At 42.1% G+C, this 18550-nt stretch overlaps 1 protein-coding gene across 12 annotated transcripts in view; it reads left to right on the top strand.

Annotated features, from left to right (window-relative positions):
- CC2D2A (coiled-coil and C2 domain containing 2A) overlaps positions 1–18550 on the top strand; it is a 113485-nt gene that overhangs the window by 16801 nt on the left and 78134 nt on the right. For all 12 annotated transcript variants that reach the window (XM_081055938.1, XM_081055936.1, XM_081055937.1 and 9 more), the window contains 5 exons: positions 10033–10121; positions 10455–10556; positions 13670–13771; positions 14334–14510; positions 17648–17807. In XM_081055938.1, the coding sequence (XP_080912064.1) occupies positions 10033–10121; positions 10455–10556; positions 13670–13771; positions 14334–14510; positions 17648–17807 (630 nt within the window). The remainder of the gene's footprint in view (positions 1–10032; positions 10122–10454; positions 10557–13669; positions 13772–14333; positions 14511–17647; positions 17808–18550) is intronic.

The raw sequence follows: 18550 nt of genomic DNA, 5'->3' as shown, positions 1-18550 counted from the left end.
CCAGATCTGTGATTTCCCCAACCTCTCATGGAGTGCTATCACCCCAGCTTTTCACCTTGAACCTGAGACCCTCTCTACACTGTAGCATTCCTACAGTGCTCGTGTTGGCAAGTTCAGACTGCATTCAGACACCAGATACCAGCACCCCTGATATATGTATGACCTTCACCACAGCACCAGGCACACACCCAGACGTACCACCTCCCCAGTTAACAGCCACACAAGCTCATGCAGTGGAAGCTCTGGCTTCTAATTTGCTCTTCAAGCTATACACAGGCAGGACGTTCCAAGCAAAGACAGCATTTCACTGACCAGGCAGTAGTTCCAAAGCAAATAAACATCCAGAAGAAAAGTGTACACACTGGCCCAGGATTCTAACTTGCACCATCTCTGTAGGGAGTAACTATCAAATGTTAAGTAGTTTCTTATGAACATAAATTTCCTCATTACTCACATCTGTTTTCCATTCATTCGTGTTAGTTTCTCTAATGAAAGCATCATTTCAGAGCCAGTTTCTCAGTATTGGTTGAAAACAAAGTTTGGAATCTGGTGAAATTTGAAGCAAATGAAAGGAAATAGATAATTTCGTTTAGGCATATTTTTTAAAAGCCATCAAGATGTGGAGAGACGACCCAGCAAACAAATGTTAAAGGCATAGTATGTGACAGGAAGGAGAACTGTCCAAAGGAGCTGGGTCTTGGGCAGTCCTTGGAGCCCAAACAGCTGGAGAAGGGAAAGAACATTCTTGTCAAAGGACGCATACTGGGGACTGTACGAATGTCAAAAACTTCACCAGTGCTGGAGACACTACCTCACATGGCACTGAAGGGACAGGTATAAATAAATCATATGTTGTATTGTATAATTGCTTTTATTTTCTGGATATTATAATGTTTGACGTCTTTAAAAGAAAAAAGAAAGAAAAAAAGAAAAACCTTTCTGGATGGGGAGAGACTGGCTAATTATTTGAGACAACAAAGGGCCCAGATTGGAGCCTTTGATATGCAAACTAACCAATCCAGAGCCCAACCTCCTCTATCTGGCCCCAGGAAGCAATAGTCCTCTATCTGAGTCATCCAGGGCAGGTACCAAACCACTAGAGACCGTCATAGCTTAGAGCTCTCCAGAACTGTTACAACTAGCCAGTCCTAAACTGTTTTCCCTGTCCTGCCTTGTCTTTCCCTCGGAAACCCTAATAAAGGTTGTGGCCTCAGCTTTACCCCACTCCTGAGTGACGCCTCCTGGCTCTAGGACCTGGGAGTATAATGGACTTTGTTTCCTGAGCCTCTCTTCTGCCTCCTTGTGGCTGCACGTAACTGACCCGCTCACAAAAGAATACAAAACATACACATCATTATTGTTAGTTATCATGAAAGGCATTTTCCAGAAAACTCCTTTACAGCAAAATTCCCCGAGTCGTCTCTCCCTATTTTTGTTGCCAGTCTTGAGACTCCTCCAACCTAACTCACATCTGCCCTCCCCACTGAAATTCTTCTTGTTGACGTCACCCATGAAAGCACACTTGCTAACTTCACTAGTCAGTGCTCCAGTCTTGACCTTACTTGCTTTCAGCATCATTTGTTGAGCTCCCCCCTCCCTCCCCCGTTTGTACTTTGCTTCCAGGATTCCATTCTCCTGGTTTTCCATCTCACTCACTGGCGTACCTCTCAGTCTCCGAGCACTGGAGCACCCCAGGCTCAGGGCTTGACCCCTTTTCTTTATCAAGACTCATTCCCTTGGCCATCTCAAGACTTCAAATTCTATTGTATAGATATTGGATGTGTATCTGACCAGTCCCAAATTTTTACCTCCAACCTGGACACCTTTCATCCTAAATGTGCAACTACCTCCTACACATTCATTTTTGCATTTCTTTCTTTTTTTATAGTTTTATTTTATTTTATTTTTACATCCCTCACACCGTGAACCCCCCTCCCCCCATCCACCACCACCCCGACCTCACACCGAGCCATCACATTATACACATAAAATTATAGTTGGCATTCATTAGCATTTCTAAAAGACAACTCACCTTTTTAATAGACTTATGGACATATAATTTGCATATCATAAAACTTATCCATTGTAAGTCTATAACTCAATAAAGTTTAGTAAATCTGGAGACTTACTAAATTTAATACATTTAATACTAAATTTAATCATCATTAAATTCTGTTTCAGAACATTTTCATCACCTCAAACAGTTCCTGTATGCCTATTTGCAGTTAACCCCCACTCCCACTCCCCAGCGCCGAGGCAAACATTACTTTCTTTTATATCCCTATAAATATGCCTTTTCTAGACATTTCATGTGAATAGAAACAGTGTTTTGTGTCTGGCTTCTTTCACTTTGCATGTTTTCTGAGATTCATTAATGTTGTAGCATGTATCCACATTTTGGTCCTTTTTATTGTGGAATTATGCATTGTGTGCAGGGACCACATTTTATTTATTTATTCACCTGTGGATGAAGACTTGGGTTGTTTCCAGTTTGGGGCTGTTACGAATAAAGCTGCTATGAACATTTGCAACATGTCTTTGTGTAGACATATGTTTCCATTCATCTTGAGAAGTAGTAGTACCTCTGGGTGAAATGATGAATTTATACTTAACTTTATAAGAAACTGCTGATCTGTTTTATAAAGTGGCTGTATCATTTTCCTTTCTCACGGACAGTTTGCAAGAGGTCCAGTTTCTCCACCTTTCTAACAATTGGTATTATCTGTCTTTAGTTATACTTTATAGTGTATGCATAGTGGTATTTCATTGGGCTTTTAACTTGTATCTCCCTAATGATTAATGACAAATGATAGCCATTATATCTTTCTAGTAAAATGTCTGTTTAAATTTTACTTATCATTAATTTGATTCTTTTTCTTACTATAGAGTTGTAAAGAGTTCCCTATATATTCTAGATACAAGTACTTTATCAGATATATAATTTTCAAATATTGTCTCCAAGTAAATGTCTTGTCTTTTCATTTTTTTAATGATGTCTTTTGAAGTACAAAAGATTTTCATTCTGACAAAGTCAAATGTATCACTTTTTTTCTATTATGGATTGTGCTTTGGGGATTGCAACTAAAAACTATTTGCCCAACCCAAGGTCATGATAATGTTCTCCTATATTTCCTTCTAGAAGCTTTATGCTTTTAGCACTTATACTTAATTAAGTCTATGATCTATTTTGAGACAACTCAAATTTTACTCGACTGAAACTGAGCTTCTGCTCTTCTTTTCCCAACCCCAACTATTTCTCCTGCAGCCATCTCTACCTCTTCAAGTGGACATTTCCTTTTCTCTATTGCTTGGGTCAAAAACTTATAGTCACATTTAACTTCTGTCTTCCTATCTACTCACATCCAATCTCCCTGAAGTCTTGTTTGCTCTAACTTCAGGATATGTCCATTTCTCACCACATCCACCACTGCCACCCTGATCCAAGACACCTTCCACTCTCATCTGGAGAAGTCAACAGCCTCCTGACTGATGTCCTTGCTTCCATTCACAACCCAGCAGCCAGAGTGGTCTTAAGAAAACAAGGTCATGTCACTGCTCTGTTCAAATCCTTCAATGACTCTCACCTGACTCAGAGTTAAAGCCAAATTCTGTAGGATGATCTACTGTTTGTCTACCCCTTGTCTCTCCCACCCCTTCTGCTCCCCGTTTCTGCTCTGGTCTCACATTAGGCGTGGCCGTGTCGCAGTCTTTCCACCAGATGCTACCTGTAGCTACAACGCGCATTCCCTAGCTGTCCACATGGCTGGATCCCTCATTTCTCTCACCTGCTTCCATGTCATCTCAAAGCCCTTGCTTGGCCACTCTACTTATAATTACAATAACTCTCCCTCCTGGCCCTCCTTATCCTCGATCCTGCTTTATTTATCTCTATGCCACCTATCATCATCCAACATACTAAGCATATTACTTGTTTGTGGTCCATCTTCCCCAAGCACACCCCATGAAGGTGGAGAGAGCTGTTTGTTTGAGTCACTTTTCTATCCCTCATGTCTAGCACACACGACAGTGCTCAATAAATATTTGTTTGCTGAATGCATGAAAAGTGGAGAAAAGATTCCCTAATTTAGCACTTCCCAAATTGGGTTTGGTAGAATACTAATATCCTGTCAGAGATTAACTCTTACAAAAATATTCCAAGTTCAGAAGCTTTGCATATCATTTCCCCTCTTGGAAGTTCATGAAGCTTTTTCTGAGACTAGGTACCGATACCCCGCTGTCTCTCGATAGCAGTTCCTGGCCCTCTGGAATGCTGTTTGCATTTTTTCTATTCTGCCCAAGGTAATATGCAAGGTTCGACCCCAGGCCAAATTTTCACATCACAATAGATGATATTCTTTGTCACCTTTCAGAGGCTCAGTCCTGTTGGAAGCCCACTCGCTCTATGCCACCACCATGGTGATGACGGAACACAGGGACATGGCGGGGCTGGCTAGCCCCGTCTGCCCAGGACAATGACCCATCTGAGTCAGCTCCAGCTGACTCAGTGAAATGCCATAGACTGAGTGGCTTAAACAAAAGACATTCATTTCTCACACTCTGGAGGCTGAGAAGTCCAAGATCAGTTGTCAGCCAATTCACTTCCTTATAAGAGCCCTTTTCCTGGCTGACAGATGGCCACCTTCTTGCTGTGTCCTCACATGGTAGACAGAGAGAGAGCTCTGGTCTCTCTTCCTCATCTTATAAGAACACTAATCCCATCATGGGGGCTCTACCCTCAAGACCTCATCTAAACCTAATTACCTCTCAAATACCCAACCTCCAAATATCATCACATTGGGGGTTAGGGCTTCAACATCTGGATTTTGGGGGTACAGAAACCTTCAGTCCATAACAGTCCCTAAACTTGGAAGATGTGCTAAAGCAGAAAGAAGCAGGAAGACACAGCAGGCAGAGCCAGAATCCTGAGGTCCAAGCACCCCTGAGTCCAAAGGAGACTCAGGCGCCAGAATAACAGCCCCAAGTTTTCAGTTAATATATCATGAAAAAGTTAATAAGACTGAAAGAAAGAACCTGAGAAGTAGAAGAAAGTGACCTCCTGACCCCTCAGAAAACTTGAACTATGAGCAGTTCTGGGGCTTGAAACCCAGGGCAGAGCCTGCTGTTCTCTCAGTCTCTTTTGACTTTCATTTTGTATCATAAAATTTTCATAAGTGGCACTAGACTATTTTATAAAAATTAGAAAACCAGGAGAAAGAAATAGAAGAAAATAGTCACCCTAGTGACAACCACCATTTACCTTCGGCCCTTTCATGGGGCTGGAATTTTTCTGCCTGATAGCTGAGGAAGTCCCACGTTCCCAGAGGGCTGACTGTGCTTGAAGGGATATCCCCACGCTTACATCCATAGGAAGCTGGGAGAAGCTGGGGACAGTTGATCTGACTGTCCAACACATTACATTTTTCCTCTCAAGCCTTTAGGATATTGGCTGTGCTCCTCTCCAGTGTTTTCTCCTGAAGTCAAGCTGGCTTCTGTCCCATGCTCCCCCTGATTCCAATTCTATATTTACATTCTATCCCTGGAATTTTACAAAAGGGGGAAATTATCTACGATGGGGAAAGGAGAGGCAGGAATAAAAAGGCAGTTCAGGCCAGCGCTCTCCCAACCCTTTAGTCTCCCATCCCTGCAAGAACTGTGCCTGTAGGGAAGTTGCCATACAATTTTTTTATCATACTTTTAAATATTACAAAAAAGTTTTTGTTTAAGGCCTATCGTAAATATGAATGTCTTAAATGAAAACTTGTATCACTCTTAGCATTATTCAAAAGGACCTAAATGGAAGAGTGATTGGATAACCTCCATCCTCTATTTAAAAAAAAAAAAAAGAAGAACAAGCTCTCCCTGGACAGTTGGCAATTTTACGCCGTTCCCCTTTCTTCTTGAATGTCATTCCAATCCCCCCACAGAATTTTAAATAATATATTTCTATGCTTACCAATCTTCTATTGCTCACCATATTAACAAACTGAAGTTTTGATTGAGCTATTATTATAATTAACAACAGTGCACAACATAAAGTTACTGTAAAATTTGGTAAATATTTATTAATTATAAAAGGTGCAATAAATAAAAACTTTTAGAAGTGTATTCTTTAACTAGAGTAGGAAGGTGGGAGAGGTAGGCGATTGAACAAGAATCATCATGGTCATTTTTCTACGATCTATGGTATCCCCCAAGGTATACACAGAGCTCTGGTCTAGGCAGTGAGATTCTCAACAAGGGCCTAGCAAGAAGCATGGGAATTTCTGCAAAAGTCGGGGGGAAAAGGGAAGACTTCTGGTTGGTGGAGGAAGGACCTTAGAAACACATTTCTACGTAGAAGCAAAGAGATCACATCAAGCTGGGAACTGAAGATGAGAAGATTAGAAAATGATTCCAAAATGCAATGCCTGTTTTATTAGAAGGTAGTTATGTTTTCTGGGGGTCAGGTATAATAGAAATTATTAGGAGAAAACTGGAAAGCATCCATCATTTTATTAAGCCGGTAAGGAGAGAGAATGGGATACAGGGAGTATGGGTGATGGGAAAAGGGAGACAGAGCGCCAGGAAGGTCTGGAAGCCATTTGCAATCGTGAGGCTGATGAAGCCTTGAAATGAATGGGTTTGTGGGGAAGCCATTGAGTGCAACGTGGCTGAACGTGTAACCCCTGCTGCCTCCAAGGAAAAACGTCGCTTTGTCAAGGAAATCCATATTTCACACTAATTGACAATATGTACATATTTTAGTGGAATGCCTTGAAAATCTCTCATCCGTAAGTTCTTGCATGCCCCAAAGTCAATCTTTAATAATTTAGAAATTATTTTCAGCACACTCATTGCATTTGATGCTGCAGACAGTTCAGTCATGCGGGTTTTCTAACTCGTGTCAAAGAGCCTTTTTCTGAATGTGCCTCTCTATGTAACTGTGAAATTGCACCCTTTCTCAAGCCTGGCAAAGCAATTCCTATCCTCAGGGAGGGAAAAATAGAGACAGGTTGAGATCACATCGTTGATTAGTAATGTAGTGGAGTAATTGACTATAATTTAGGGAAACATGTTTTATGAGGGCTGTCTTAGTAGTTCCAGCTGCTTAAAGAAACACTGTACACCATAGTCTATCAAGCTAGAAGTGAAACTATTTAATCCCTATTCGTTATTATGTCAAAGGGAGCAAATTAGTACACGTGGCTTTCTGTGGATATCATGTTAGTGCTATTACCTTAAGGAAAAAGAGTCATCACCATCATCTGATTCCATCCAAATGAGGACTACATTGATTTTGTTTGAAATACTTCACACCCTCATGGTTCCTTTATCTGATTTTCCTTCACTGCTTAATGCTACAAAGTACCAGGTGCAGAAATCACCAACATGGTCCTTGCTCTCAGGCTGGTCACATTCTAGCTGGGAAAATGCCGCATCACCAGCTCGTCGTACAAACCTGAGTTGGAAATCTTTATATCCTCTAAATGCTGCTAGCAGACTTGAAAAATAAAAATCAGGGAACAGCTACTTTTAGCATTTCAAAATTTTTCAAGCTTTTTAAAATTAATACTAAAGAAACTAGTTTCTTGGCTCAGAAGAGAATGTTTAAGTAAAATATCTTGTGTTTAAGTAAAATATCTTGTCTCTTTTGAAAAATAATTCATAAAATTATTCTAGTGAACCACGTATCTATAGGCAGTAGTTATTTTAACTAAATTTGAAAAACTGAAACTTTTTGTATAAAAAGGATGGGGAGTAAATAAACAAGATGCATTTTCATGTTCAAAGGCGTTTACTGTTAATTGTAAAAAGGTTTCTCTTTGGGGGCAGAAGCAAGGTGGCCAGTCATCTGGTGAAGGGGGTTGGCAAGCACCAGGACGTTAAGACTAGACCCCTCCTTTACCTGCCCAAGCCATCCATATGCTTAGCGGCACTGCCCTGTGTGGCTGGGGACCACAGGACCGAAGGGTGGATTATTAATCAAATAACCACACAAAGACATAAATTCAAAATGTGACAAATGCAATAGAGGAAAAGCCTTTGGTCTCTGAGCATATATAACAAGGGACATGATCTACTGAAGTTACATGATCTTTAAGTGGAAGTAATAGCTTGATTTTTTTTTAAGTGAGTTAAAAGAGAATGCCAAAGGCCATTTCATTGAACTGACAGAGATTCTCTTAAAGAACCTCAGCCCACACGTGCAAGACTCTAATCATTACGGTGATTACTCATGCCTCACACAGGCATTGAATACATGGCATGGTTGGAGCCTGATCTAAGTAAGATTTTATATCTTCTTATCACACAAAAGGAAGAAAGGACCACCTCTGAGACTGAGAGTCCAGCTGGCAGAGACGTGACTTTACAGCTCGGGACTGCAGTCTTTGTTTGCATAAAGCAGACGCTGAGGGAACCTGCAAGATTGTTGCAAACAGTGGCCTTTGCCTGTCATCTCCTCGTGTCCCTCTCTCCACCCCTTTTCCTTCAAATAAAATATCTGGCCTTCTCTTTTTCGTTCACCTGCTAGCCTCCCACCCTTAACCATGCTGATGGCTACGAGTGACAGAAAGGCTTTCTCACAACGTCAGCTTTCACCGTGGGGGAAATGCTTCCAAAGTCTTTATCTTCAGGCCCTTCCCAGCACTTGGTGTGCTAGACAAACACATGCTCATGTCCTTCCAGCACTCAGACACGTGCTGTCTCCAAACAAAGTCACTGCTGTGTGAGCCAGGCTGGCTTTTCTTCATTTGCTTTTTTCTCTCACTAGCCTCAAACCCCTAATCGCCTCAGTCAAAACCTCACACACCTTCACCTTCTCCTTCTTTATCTGAACCAGAGGTCCTCCCACTTGAGTGTGTGATTCAGCAGGTCGGGGGCATGGCCTGAGAATGTGCATGTCTAACAAACAAGTGCCGCTCGGTGTTGCTGCTGCTGTGAGAACCACAATGCCCTGTCGCCCTGTCATCACTGGGTCCTTTTGTCTTTCCTGCCTCGCCTGGTGGCCTCTTCCCACCGACTCCCACTGACTCCCTCCCTTTTTATCTCGTCAGGACATCCTAGCTGGGGTCCCTGGTGCCTCACCCCCTCACCCCAACCGTCCTATCCCTCAGCTGCAGCTTCTCTCTCTACATGGTTCAGACATCCCCACTGCTTGGGGAATATAATCTAAACCCCTAATGCGACATCAGAGGTTCCCCATCACTGCACCCCAAACTCCTTCTAAGATCTGCTCCCCTGCTTCATCCCAGTAGAGCCCCTCTGCTCCAAGCACGATAACATCCTGTTCCCAAAACACTTCGTTTTCTTTCTACTTCTTTCACAACGGTTTAGAGCATTTGGAGATGATAGAACTGGGACCAAATGCCAAGCATCCCACAACCTAGCTGTGTGACAGTAGAGCCAGAGGACCTCAGAGTCTTCATCTTCCAGATACCTGGAATAACCCCTGTGCCCTCCTAGCAGGGATGGCATAAGAATAATGGGAACATTAATTCAACACGTGGATCACAATGCCTGACACCTAATAGCTGCAGAACATTTCACGATATTTACATGTATATTTAACAGTCTGTACAAAATGTATGTTGTCTCAACGTTCAAAGCTATGGCCTGGGTCTATAGAAAAGTGTTCTCTGCTTCAAGTTTCTCAGTGCGGTTGAGTTGGACTCTGAAACCCCAAACGCATTAGCCATCCATTCACCTGACAAGCCTGCTTCTCAAATCAACAAACTTGAGAGCATCTTCCCCATGGTAATTGAATTAGGGAGTGTGTCTGGCCTTGAACAGTCATGTGCCATTCGTTTTATTCTCAGTTAAGTCGATATGACAGTCCTGGCAGGACCAAGATTTTCACTGTTAGTCTCAAAGTAGCCAAGACATGTACTTATTACGTCAAATGGATGGTTGTCAGTGTTATTTCACATTTGCTTATGCAAAGTTCTAAATTTGCAAAATAAAATTACATCCTCTTGTTATTTTTTAAATCTAAGCTTCCCTCTGGAAAAAAAAAATGTTGTTTTTTAAAGTAATTTTCTTATATTTTTTTAGGCTTACCTCCAATTCCTTCAGCTTCCAGAACGGGCTTTGCAGAATTTTCCATGAGAGAACGCATGAGGGAGAAGTTACAAGCTGCAAGGGTGAGAGAAACAACATGAATATTTTGTTCAGTGCTGATTGCAATTCTCCAGGTCTTGTCTCACTTGCTTGTTTTGCTCAAAATTGCATAGATTTGAATACCGTTAAATGTGTTTTTCATGTTTTAAATGTTAATGTTGTATTGAACATTGGCACAGATGAAAATTATGCTTCAGAAGAACTTAATGTCACTTTTCTAAACCACTTTACTTGCTCTTATCACTTAAAGAGGTACAGTGTGTATTTTTTACTGATTATTGTCCATCGAGATGGTGACTGTGGTTTTCATAGCATTACTGACCTTATGTAGTAGTAATTTTCCGTTTCACTTTCAGTCCAAAGCAGAAAGTGCATTGCTGCAGGAAACCCCCACCCCTCGGCCCAGGCGCTTACAAAGTCCTAGCAAGAAAGAACTGGAGACTGAATTTGGCACAGAGGTGAGAAATGGGCCATCCCTGCTTTATGATCAAAGACACTGAAGCATAATATACAATTTCCAACAAAAATTCTGAACAAAGCTCTGCACAGAGGAGGTATTCAGTACTTATTAATAATTATAATAGCTGCTATTGATAGATTACTACTCGGTGACAGACATGTTGCCAAGTCTATTTCCCATGCTATGACATGTCATTATCCAGACACCCCTGTGGGGTGGGTATTATTATTTTCATTTCTCATTTAACAGATGAACAAACTGAAGTTCAGTGCAAGTGCTAAGCCACCCCCTGGTTACAGAGCATCTATGGATTTGATCCCAGCTCCATCTCATTCTCAGTCTGTCTCATAGGTCAGAGTTGCAGGATCCATGGATCTTGCTGGAAAACAGAGAGAGAGAGAAAAGAATGGGGCCAGACGGTGGGGGCCTTGAATGTTACACTAAGGAGCAGCCGTGCAAAGCTATTGATGATGGATGAGAAGGTGGTTTGAATGCATTGGAATGATTTGTGTTCACATCTGAAGTACTGGGGCATCTCAATGTGTGCTCCTCTAGAGATGTACATAGAGGACCAGGCCTGGAGAAAGAGCTTTAGGAGCAGTTCTGCTGTGATGTGTTTGGAAGTTTTCAGAATGTCTTTGTTTCCTGGGGGAACGAAGACTGAAAGAGGAGGGTCTTGACACTTGGAGAAAAACTTACAGTAAAGATGCATGAGACAGACAGGAAGCCAGTAAAAGATAGAAAGACTTGTCAGGGATGTAGATGAAACACAAGCTGGTAAGAGGGCAGAAGAAGGAAGGGGAGGAATGACACAGCAAATGGCTCAGTGGAGTGTTTTCAAGCCAAACCAATTGTTTAGTATTGACGATGATGATGGTTTGGGGGATTCTCACCAGTGAGAGAAAGAAGCATAGGCATTGGGAATATTTTTTAGATGATGATTTTTCTATGATGAGATGGTATAAAAATTTAATCTCTGTCCATCCCAAACAAGCCAAAGATTGCATGAGTCTAAGGAAAGTTGCAGCCACGCTCATGTGTTACGGTCTATGGTTCTTTAGTGGGAACACTCAGTGAGTCCAGTAGAATGGCTTTGTGACAATTTGCTACTGCATTTTACTAAGAAGACATTTCTTTTTCCCTAATTCCAATTTATTTTTTTTCCTCATAAGAGCCACAATTTAAAAAATATTGGAAAATAAAGAAAAACGGCCTAAAATCCCATCAGCTTGATACAAACACGTAGGTTATTTCGGCCGGTGTGTGAGTCTCAGCATCTCGCCAAGTGGACTAAGTGACAGGACAGTCCAATCTCTTATATCTGGCCTTGTCTAATACCTCCCAATTGAAAATCAGCTCTCACTTGTCCATGGGCCATGATATCCCAAATAAAGCTGGAAGTTTTAGAAGTACAATATACTCTTGGCTTACAGGGGATTTATTTCTCCTGAGCAGGACCTTGAGCTATATACCTATTATGTCCCCTAAAAGCCATTCTTAGTGTTGAGGTAAACATCAGCGGCCTTGTCTTTAGCCTTGATCTCAGGTCCCTAAGGGAACATCCACTCACAAGCACATTTCTTCATGCATATACTTCAACCCAGAAGGAATATCTAAAAAGTGGTCCATTCATGTTCTCTGGAGCAAAGTGTATAGTAGCACACGAGGGTCCCAGATGCTGGACTTCAACTGTCCAGTATGAAATGCTGGCAAGCTCACTCACTAGCTCTGTGACCTTGGACATGTCATTTATTGACTCTCTGGACCCCACTTTTCTTGTCTGTGAAATAGGGATACTACCAGAACGTAATTCTTGGTATTGTGTTGAGAATTCAATGATTTCATACATGGTACAGTGTTTCAAACAGCACCTGCCACATGTTAAGGCCTCTCTATGTAAGTATTAGCTAATGTTAGAAGCTATAGAGTCTGAGAAAAAGAGAACCGGTTAGGAATACTTTGGTCAGTAATCCAAATTCACCAACACAAACCTGTGCTTACTTTCTTTAGCATTTCTTTTCACTTTATACTCAGTAACTTCTAATAAAAGAACAAAGCCAAACACGAATTTCCAAGAATACATACATTCCCAGGTGGAAATAATACAGAACATTTGAAAACCTGGCCTCCATTAGACATGACCAAAATGTCTCTCTCTGTGGGCCTGGTCCAGTGTCCCAGGTCACCCTAGATCTGATCCCTTGACACCCTCTACCTGTTGTCCAGGTAGATATGGGTGGACTCCTTCCTGCCGGGTGTCCAATGGGCTCTGAAGTTACTGTGATGATGGTCACAGCCCACCCTTGAGGATCCCAGACATGGCAACAGGCATAGAGGTACAGGGTGGCTGAGTTCTGTGGTGGGTGCTAGATGAAAAAGGAGCAGGAGCCAGGTTCTAGACGGGGTGGATTAGAAGAGAGATGAGGATGAGGTGGGAACAGTACCTGGTAGATTGCTTCCAGAGGAGAGAAGGAACACCCAGGAGTGTCATCACCTCAAGACAGCACAGGCTCAGCTTCCAGTGGGACAACAGGTCCCAAGGTTCACAGAAGGACAGGCCATGTGCCCTGGAGGGTGTATGTTGGACTTATTTACAATCAGATATTATTGATGCTTGTCTTCATATATTGAAATGATCCTCTGTGTGCCTGATCATGGCATTGCACACCAGAAGCTAAACATTAATGAATGCCAACTATAATTATATATATATAATGTGATGGCTCAGTGTGAGGTCGGAGGGATAGTGGATGGGGGGAGGGGGGTTCACAGTGTGAGGGATATAAATGATGAACGTCTAAGTATTACCTTGTCTTGTACACCTGAAACTAATAAAAAAAAGAAATGATCCTCAGTGGACTGGAGAGTCTATTGATTTCATGTTAGGGTTCGTTGAGTATAAAATTTTATATTTGTTTAGTCCTGAGAGAGACAGAGCTGAGTAAGAAAATATTTAGCAACCTTAAGCTTCAAATATCTTTGACATCTGTGTGCATTTCACTGCTTAGGAACATTGATCAGAAGATAAGTCTTCTGAGGGTTAATGCTTGTTTCACACCATACTTAGCTTCTTGATTTAAATGGTGTATTTATCATTTTTCACTCATCTAGCCAGGTAGAGGGGTACAAAGGACTCAACAAGAAGATGACTCCCAGAGTTATTCCAGAGTGAAGGTCCGTGATTCTGTACGAAAAATCAGGTCTAAACCCCCGGTAAGAAATCCTGTCTTTTAAAATCATGCTTGCTTTAAATAACGTACAGTTTAAATCATGGTTTTTGCTGGTTTGTTTGTATTTTTCAAAAATATCCAATGGGAGATGACGATATGAGAGGACATGACCTAACTCCTACTGACATGGAGTATGCAAGAAAAAAGTGTGAGAAATAATTCCTATTTTCAAAATCCTGGACTGCTATCATAATGTTTACATGCTTGTGCTTGTGGGAGTATAAATAATAGCTGGCTCTTAAAAAGGTAATTCATTAAAGACTCTCATTAAAGGAGGCCACCACGTGCCTCCTGCACTTGTTAAAGCTCAGTACCAGTAATCTCGTACCATCAAGGAAGGTCAGTACCAGTAATCTCAGTACCAGTAATCTCAGTACCAGTACTCAGTACTCAGTACTCAGTACCAGTAATCTCGTACCATCAAGGAAGGTCTGAAGCTTACGATGCCTAGAATGTGCCTGATGCCGTTAGCATCAAGCCAGCTGACAGTGAACTATGAAGAGCTCGTTTCAGCTTTTAAAATCTGAAATCCTGTTGCTCCTTAGGTTCCACCTGGCTTCCCTTCTGCTGAAGAAGCCTATAACTTCTTCACTTTCAACTTTGATCCTGAACCTGAGGAATCAGAGGAAAAACCAAAGGCAAGAAAGAGAGATGGAACCAATCAAGAGGAGGAGGAAGGAGAGGAAGAAGAGCCACCTGTGCGAGAAGGAGTAAACAAAATGGTACTTAATATTCTGATGGTAACGAGGAGACAGGTGGCAATGATGAAGATGATGAAGATGGTATGCTAGCCAGGAGGAAAGTAGCTGAGGACAACTCTGCCACCACCACATAGAACAGCTGCTCATTCGTGTCTTAGTTGAAAGCCATGCGAGTACTAAGTTCTTTCTAGTACTTTCTTTAGCCTTTGATTTCACCCCATAATTTGGGTAGTGAGGGCCTTCATTCAATCTGTCCATCTTTCTTTTGTGGGGGGAAAAAACGGCAGAACAATGTAGCTTGCAGATTTTTCTTAGCAGACTCTACAGGATGATTAGTGTTCATTTCATATGCAAACTGTTGGCCTTTCCGAGGCAAATGAAGCCTTGCTCTCTCCCCACAACCTCACAGGCAGGCAACCAAACTACAACTCAGATTCCATAATTGTGGGTGGTGTGTGAAAGATAGAAGAAAACATGCCAGTAAAAAACCGTGCTAAGGACTTGAATAGATGTCTCTCTAAACACAATATACAAATGGCCAATAAGCACATGCAAAGATGCTTATTTGACTAGTCATTAGAGAAATGCAAATCAAAGCCACAATAAGATACCACTTTAGACAAATTAGAATGGCTATTATTTAAAAAAAGAAAAGAAAAGAACAAGTATTGGCAAGAATGTGGAGAAATTGGACCCTTGTGCATTGCTGATAGGAATGTAAAGTGGTACAGCCACTGTGAAAAACACTATGGAGCTTCCTCAAAAATTTAAACATAGGACTACCATGTGATCCAGCAACCCCATTTCTGGGTATATGCCCAGAAGAATTAAAAGCAGGGACTCCAACAGATATTTGTACACCTATGTTCATAAATGAATCATTCACAATAGCCAAAAGGTAGAAGCAACCCAAGTGTCCATGAGTAGATTAAGAGATAAAATAGGGCACATACCTACAATGGAATATTATTCAGCATTAAGAAGGAAGGAAATTCTGACACATGCTACAACACAGAGGAAACTTGAGGACATTATACTCAGTGGAATTAGCCGGTTATAAAAAGGACAAATATTGTGTCATTCCCCTTGCATGAGGTACCTAGAGTTGTCCAATTCATGGAGACAGAACGTAGAAGGGCGGTTCCCAAGGTCTGGGAGTGGGTAAGCATGAGGAGTTTGACTGTGTAATGGGACCTAGTTTTCATTGTAAAGATAAAAATACTTTCTGGACCTTGATGATAGTGATAATTGCACAACAATGTGAGTGTACTTAATGCCACAGAACTGTACACTTACAACGGACAAAATGGTAAATTTTATGTTACTTACATTTTACCACATTAAAAAAATGGAAAGGAAGACACACCAGAATGTTTCAGAATTTGCACAGTTGGCCTAGTTCTATGCTTAACTTTTAATCACCTCCCTTGTAAAATGCCTCCCAGGAACGTGATTTCTTACCTAGGTCTCTGGAAGCTTGGGAATACGTCAGCTTGTTCTAGGATAATTGTTTTACAAATCAATGTTCAGCTTGTTCAGCCTCAGCATCTCTCGGGAGGTTGCAGACAGGTGGCCAAGATGGCAGTCACCTGAAGGTTGTACCGAGTCGGGAAGTTTTGCTCTCAAGACACTCACTCATCTGCCCGGCATTGCTGAGGGGAGGCCCCAGTTCAGACCTCCCGTAAAGCTGCTGAGTGTCCCTATGACGTGCCAGCTGGTTTCCCCCAAAGCTAGTGACCTGAGAAAGCAAGACCTGGGGTCAGAAGCTACCCGGCCGCACGTGTATTTTACTCGCTAGCAGCAAGTCACTAAGCACCCACACGGAAAGGGAGAAGGATCAGGGCCACTATTAGAAGGCAGGCCGATCAACGAATTCGTGGGCTTCTACTTAAATCATAACTTCTCTCCAAAAGCCACTTCTCTTTCCTTTTGCATTTTCTCCCCTGGAATCTGTGTTCCTAAAACGGACCTCTTAAACCATACGTACTTCGAGTCCATGCTCTGGTCTAACCTGACGCTTTTTTTTGTATTTTCACACTCAAAGTGGATTCAGTCTTTCTGCTGGAAGTTTTAGATCATCTGCAGACTCCTTCATTAGCTTCCTTTTTCTGTCTTTTCTGCATTTTTTCTTAGTGTTTGTGCCTTTGCTCACCACAAAGCAGAGGTGGGGCAGAAGCAAGAAAAATCACACACTGAAATTATGGGTTTTTCCTCCTTTTCCTTGTTTGAGTTTTTTTGGCATTCTCTGCTTTCAAGTTATGCTGAGAGCTTAGTTACACTGTAGATTTACTTCTCCCTTCTTATTGTTTTGGATACTTGGGGAGGAAATACTAGGAGGCAGGTAGCTAGGCTGCCACCAGTGTCTTCCGTTATCTGCAAGTCTCCACAGGACTTTAAAAAATATTGTTCATAAACGAACACCAGGCTTAACGTTTAAAAAGAAGGGAGAGGAGAAAAAGAAGGAGAAAAATAAGAGGGAAGAGCCGAAGAGGAAGAAAGAGAAAGAGAAGAAAAAATCGGAGAAGTTTGGGAAATAACATTAACACACTCTGTGCTTAGAATTTTTATATGCGCCATTTAATTTTATCCTCACAAAATCCAAAAAAGTAATCTCTGTGAACACCCCCATTTTACCGCTGAGAAAATTAAGGACCAGAAGGGCAGCTAAGCTCCCTGAAGTCGCCAGGCAGCTGGGTCGAAGCTGGGATTCAAGCCCAGGCTGTCTGAGCAGAGCGGGAACCTCTACCCTTGGTGCCTTTGCACTGGGGGTGGGGGGAAAAGGGGAGGCGGTGCCAGGGGGCAGCTTAGGACGCTACGTAACCCACGCTGTTTAAATAAATGTCACTAAATAGGCACCCTCTGAGGAGGCCAGAGGTATTGAGGTTTCAATTGCTCCACTCAGCATGTTTCTTCTGACTTCAGCCCATTCTGATTTGGACAGTTTCCAAGTACGTGGATTAGTGAAAAACAAAGAAAATCCACTTGGTAAATATGAAAGGCCATGCAGTTTTACGCTTTCATTTTAAAAAAAAATAAATGAAAGAGGAAAGATAACTTTAGGGTATACTGTTTGATGGGTTTAATTTCTTTAATTATTTTTTCTACGTAAACCCATCATCTTAGCACGATTTTTTTTCTTATTTTTTAACATGATGCAGGATGAAGAAGAGCTGCTTAACGATAAATATGCCGAGGACTTCCTATTGGGTTTAGACCACGCGGCTGGGGATTTCGTGGCAGTTGGACCTGCAGACTATGAAAGCGTCCATGCTCGGCTGCAGGAGAAAGAAATCCTTTTCGTACCCAGCAGGACAACAGGTACTGGCTCTTTCTATCTTCCGGCTCAACTCCATTTTCTTTCAAATGAAATGACTGGTGTCTAAGTTGCCCAATTGCCACCACTGATCCCAATTTCAAATCTGATTTAATCCAGACATAAATTCAGACAAAAAATGTAGAACATGGATAAATATCTATCCGACCAACACTTACAGACAGCAGGAGACATCTCCGGATGCCATGGGAGCCCCTTCATCACCTCAGTGAGCAGTGCTGGAGGCTGAAAGGACATGAGACTCTGAGTTTCAGGCGAGGAAAAGGAAGAACTGTTTCATACTCTACTCACACCCAATATTCTAGAACACTTCTGTGCCCAGAGGTGTGCATTTTTACCTACAACAACCAATTCTCCAAAGCCAATTGTGTGTCCTACAATTCCATTCTGACACAGTCTGCCAGGGGTCAGCGCAGAACTCACAAAGGGCTCAGTCCCTCAAGACTTCCTGCTGCTTCAGATGCCAACAGCACGCAGCGAGTTCCCAGGTGACACACATTTCTACCCAACTTTGCTACAAACCAGGGCTTCCACCTGTCGTGCAGGACGGCAGGCGGGGTCTCTGCTCCCGCTCCCCACATAAGAACGCAGGACACGGTGAGGCCAAAAAGGAACACCCACAGAGCCATAGGTAGGGGAGTCATCACTATATTCTCACCGGCGGCATCCGCCTCTCTGCAATCGCTCTTGCTAGCCCCCATTTGCTGCTAGCGTAGCCACGGCAGTT

The sequence above is a fragment of the Rhinolophus hipposideros genome (assembly GCF_964194185.1).
Source record: "Rhinolophus hipposideros genome assembly, chromosome: 1".
Taxonomy (NCBI): domain Eukaryota; kingdom Metazoa; phylum Chordata; class Mammalia; order Chiroptera; family Rhinolophidae; genus Rhinolophus; species Rhinolophus hipposideros.
This window is presented reverse-complemented; position numbering and strand designations above follow the sequence as displayed.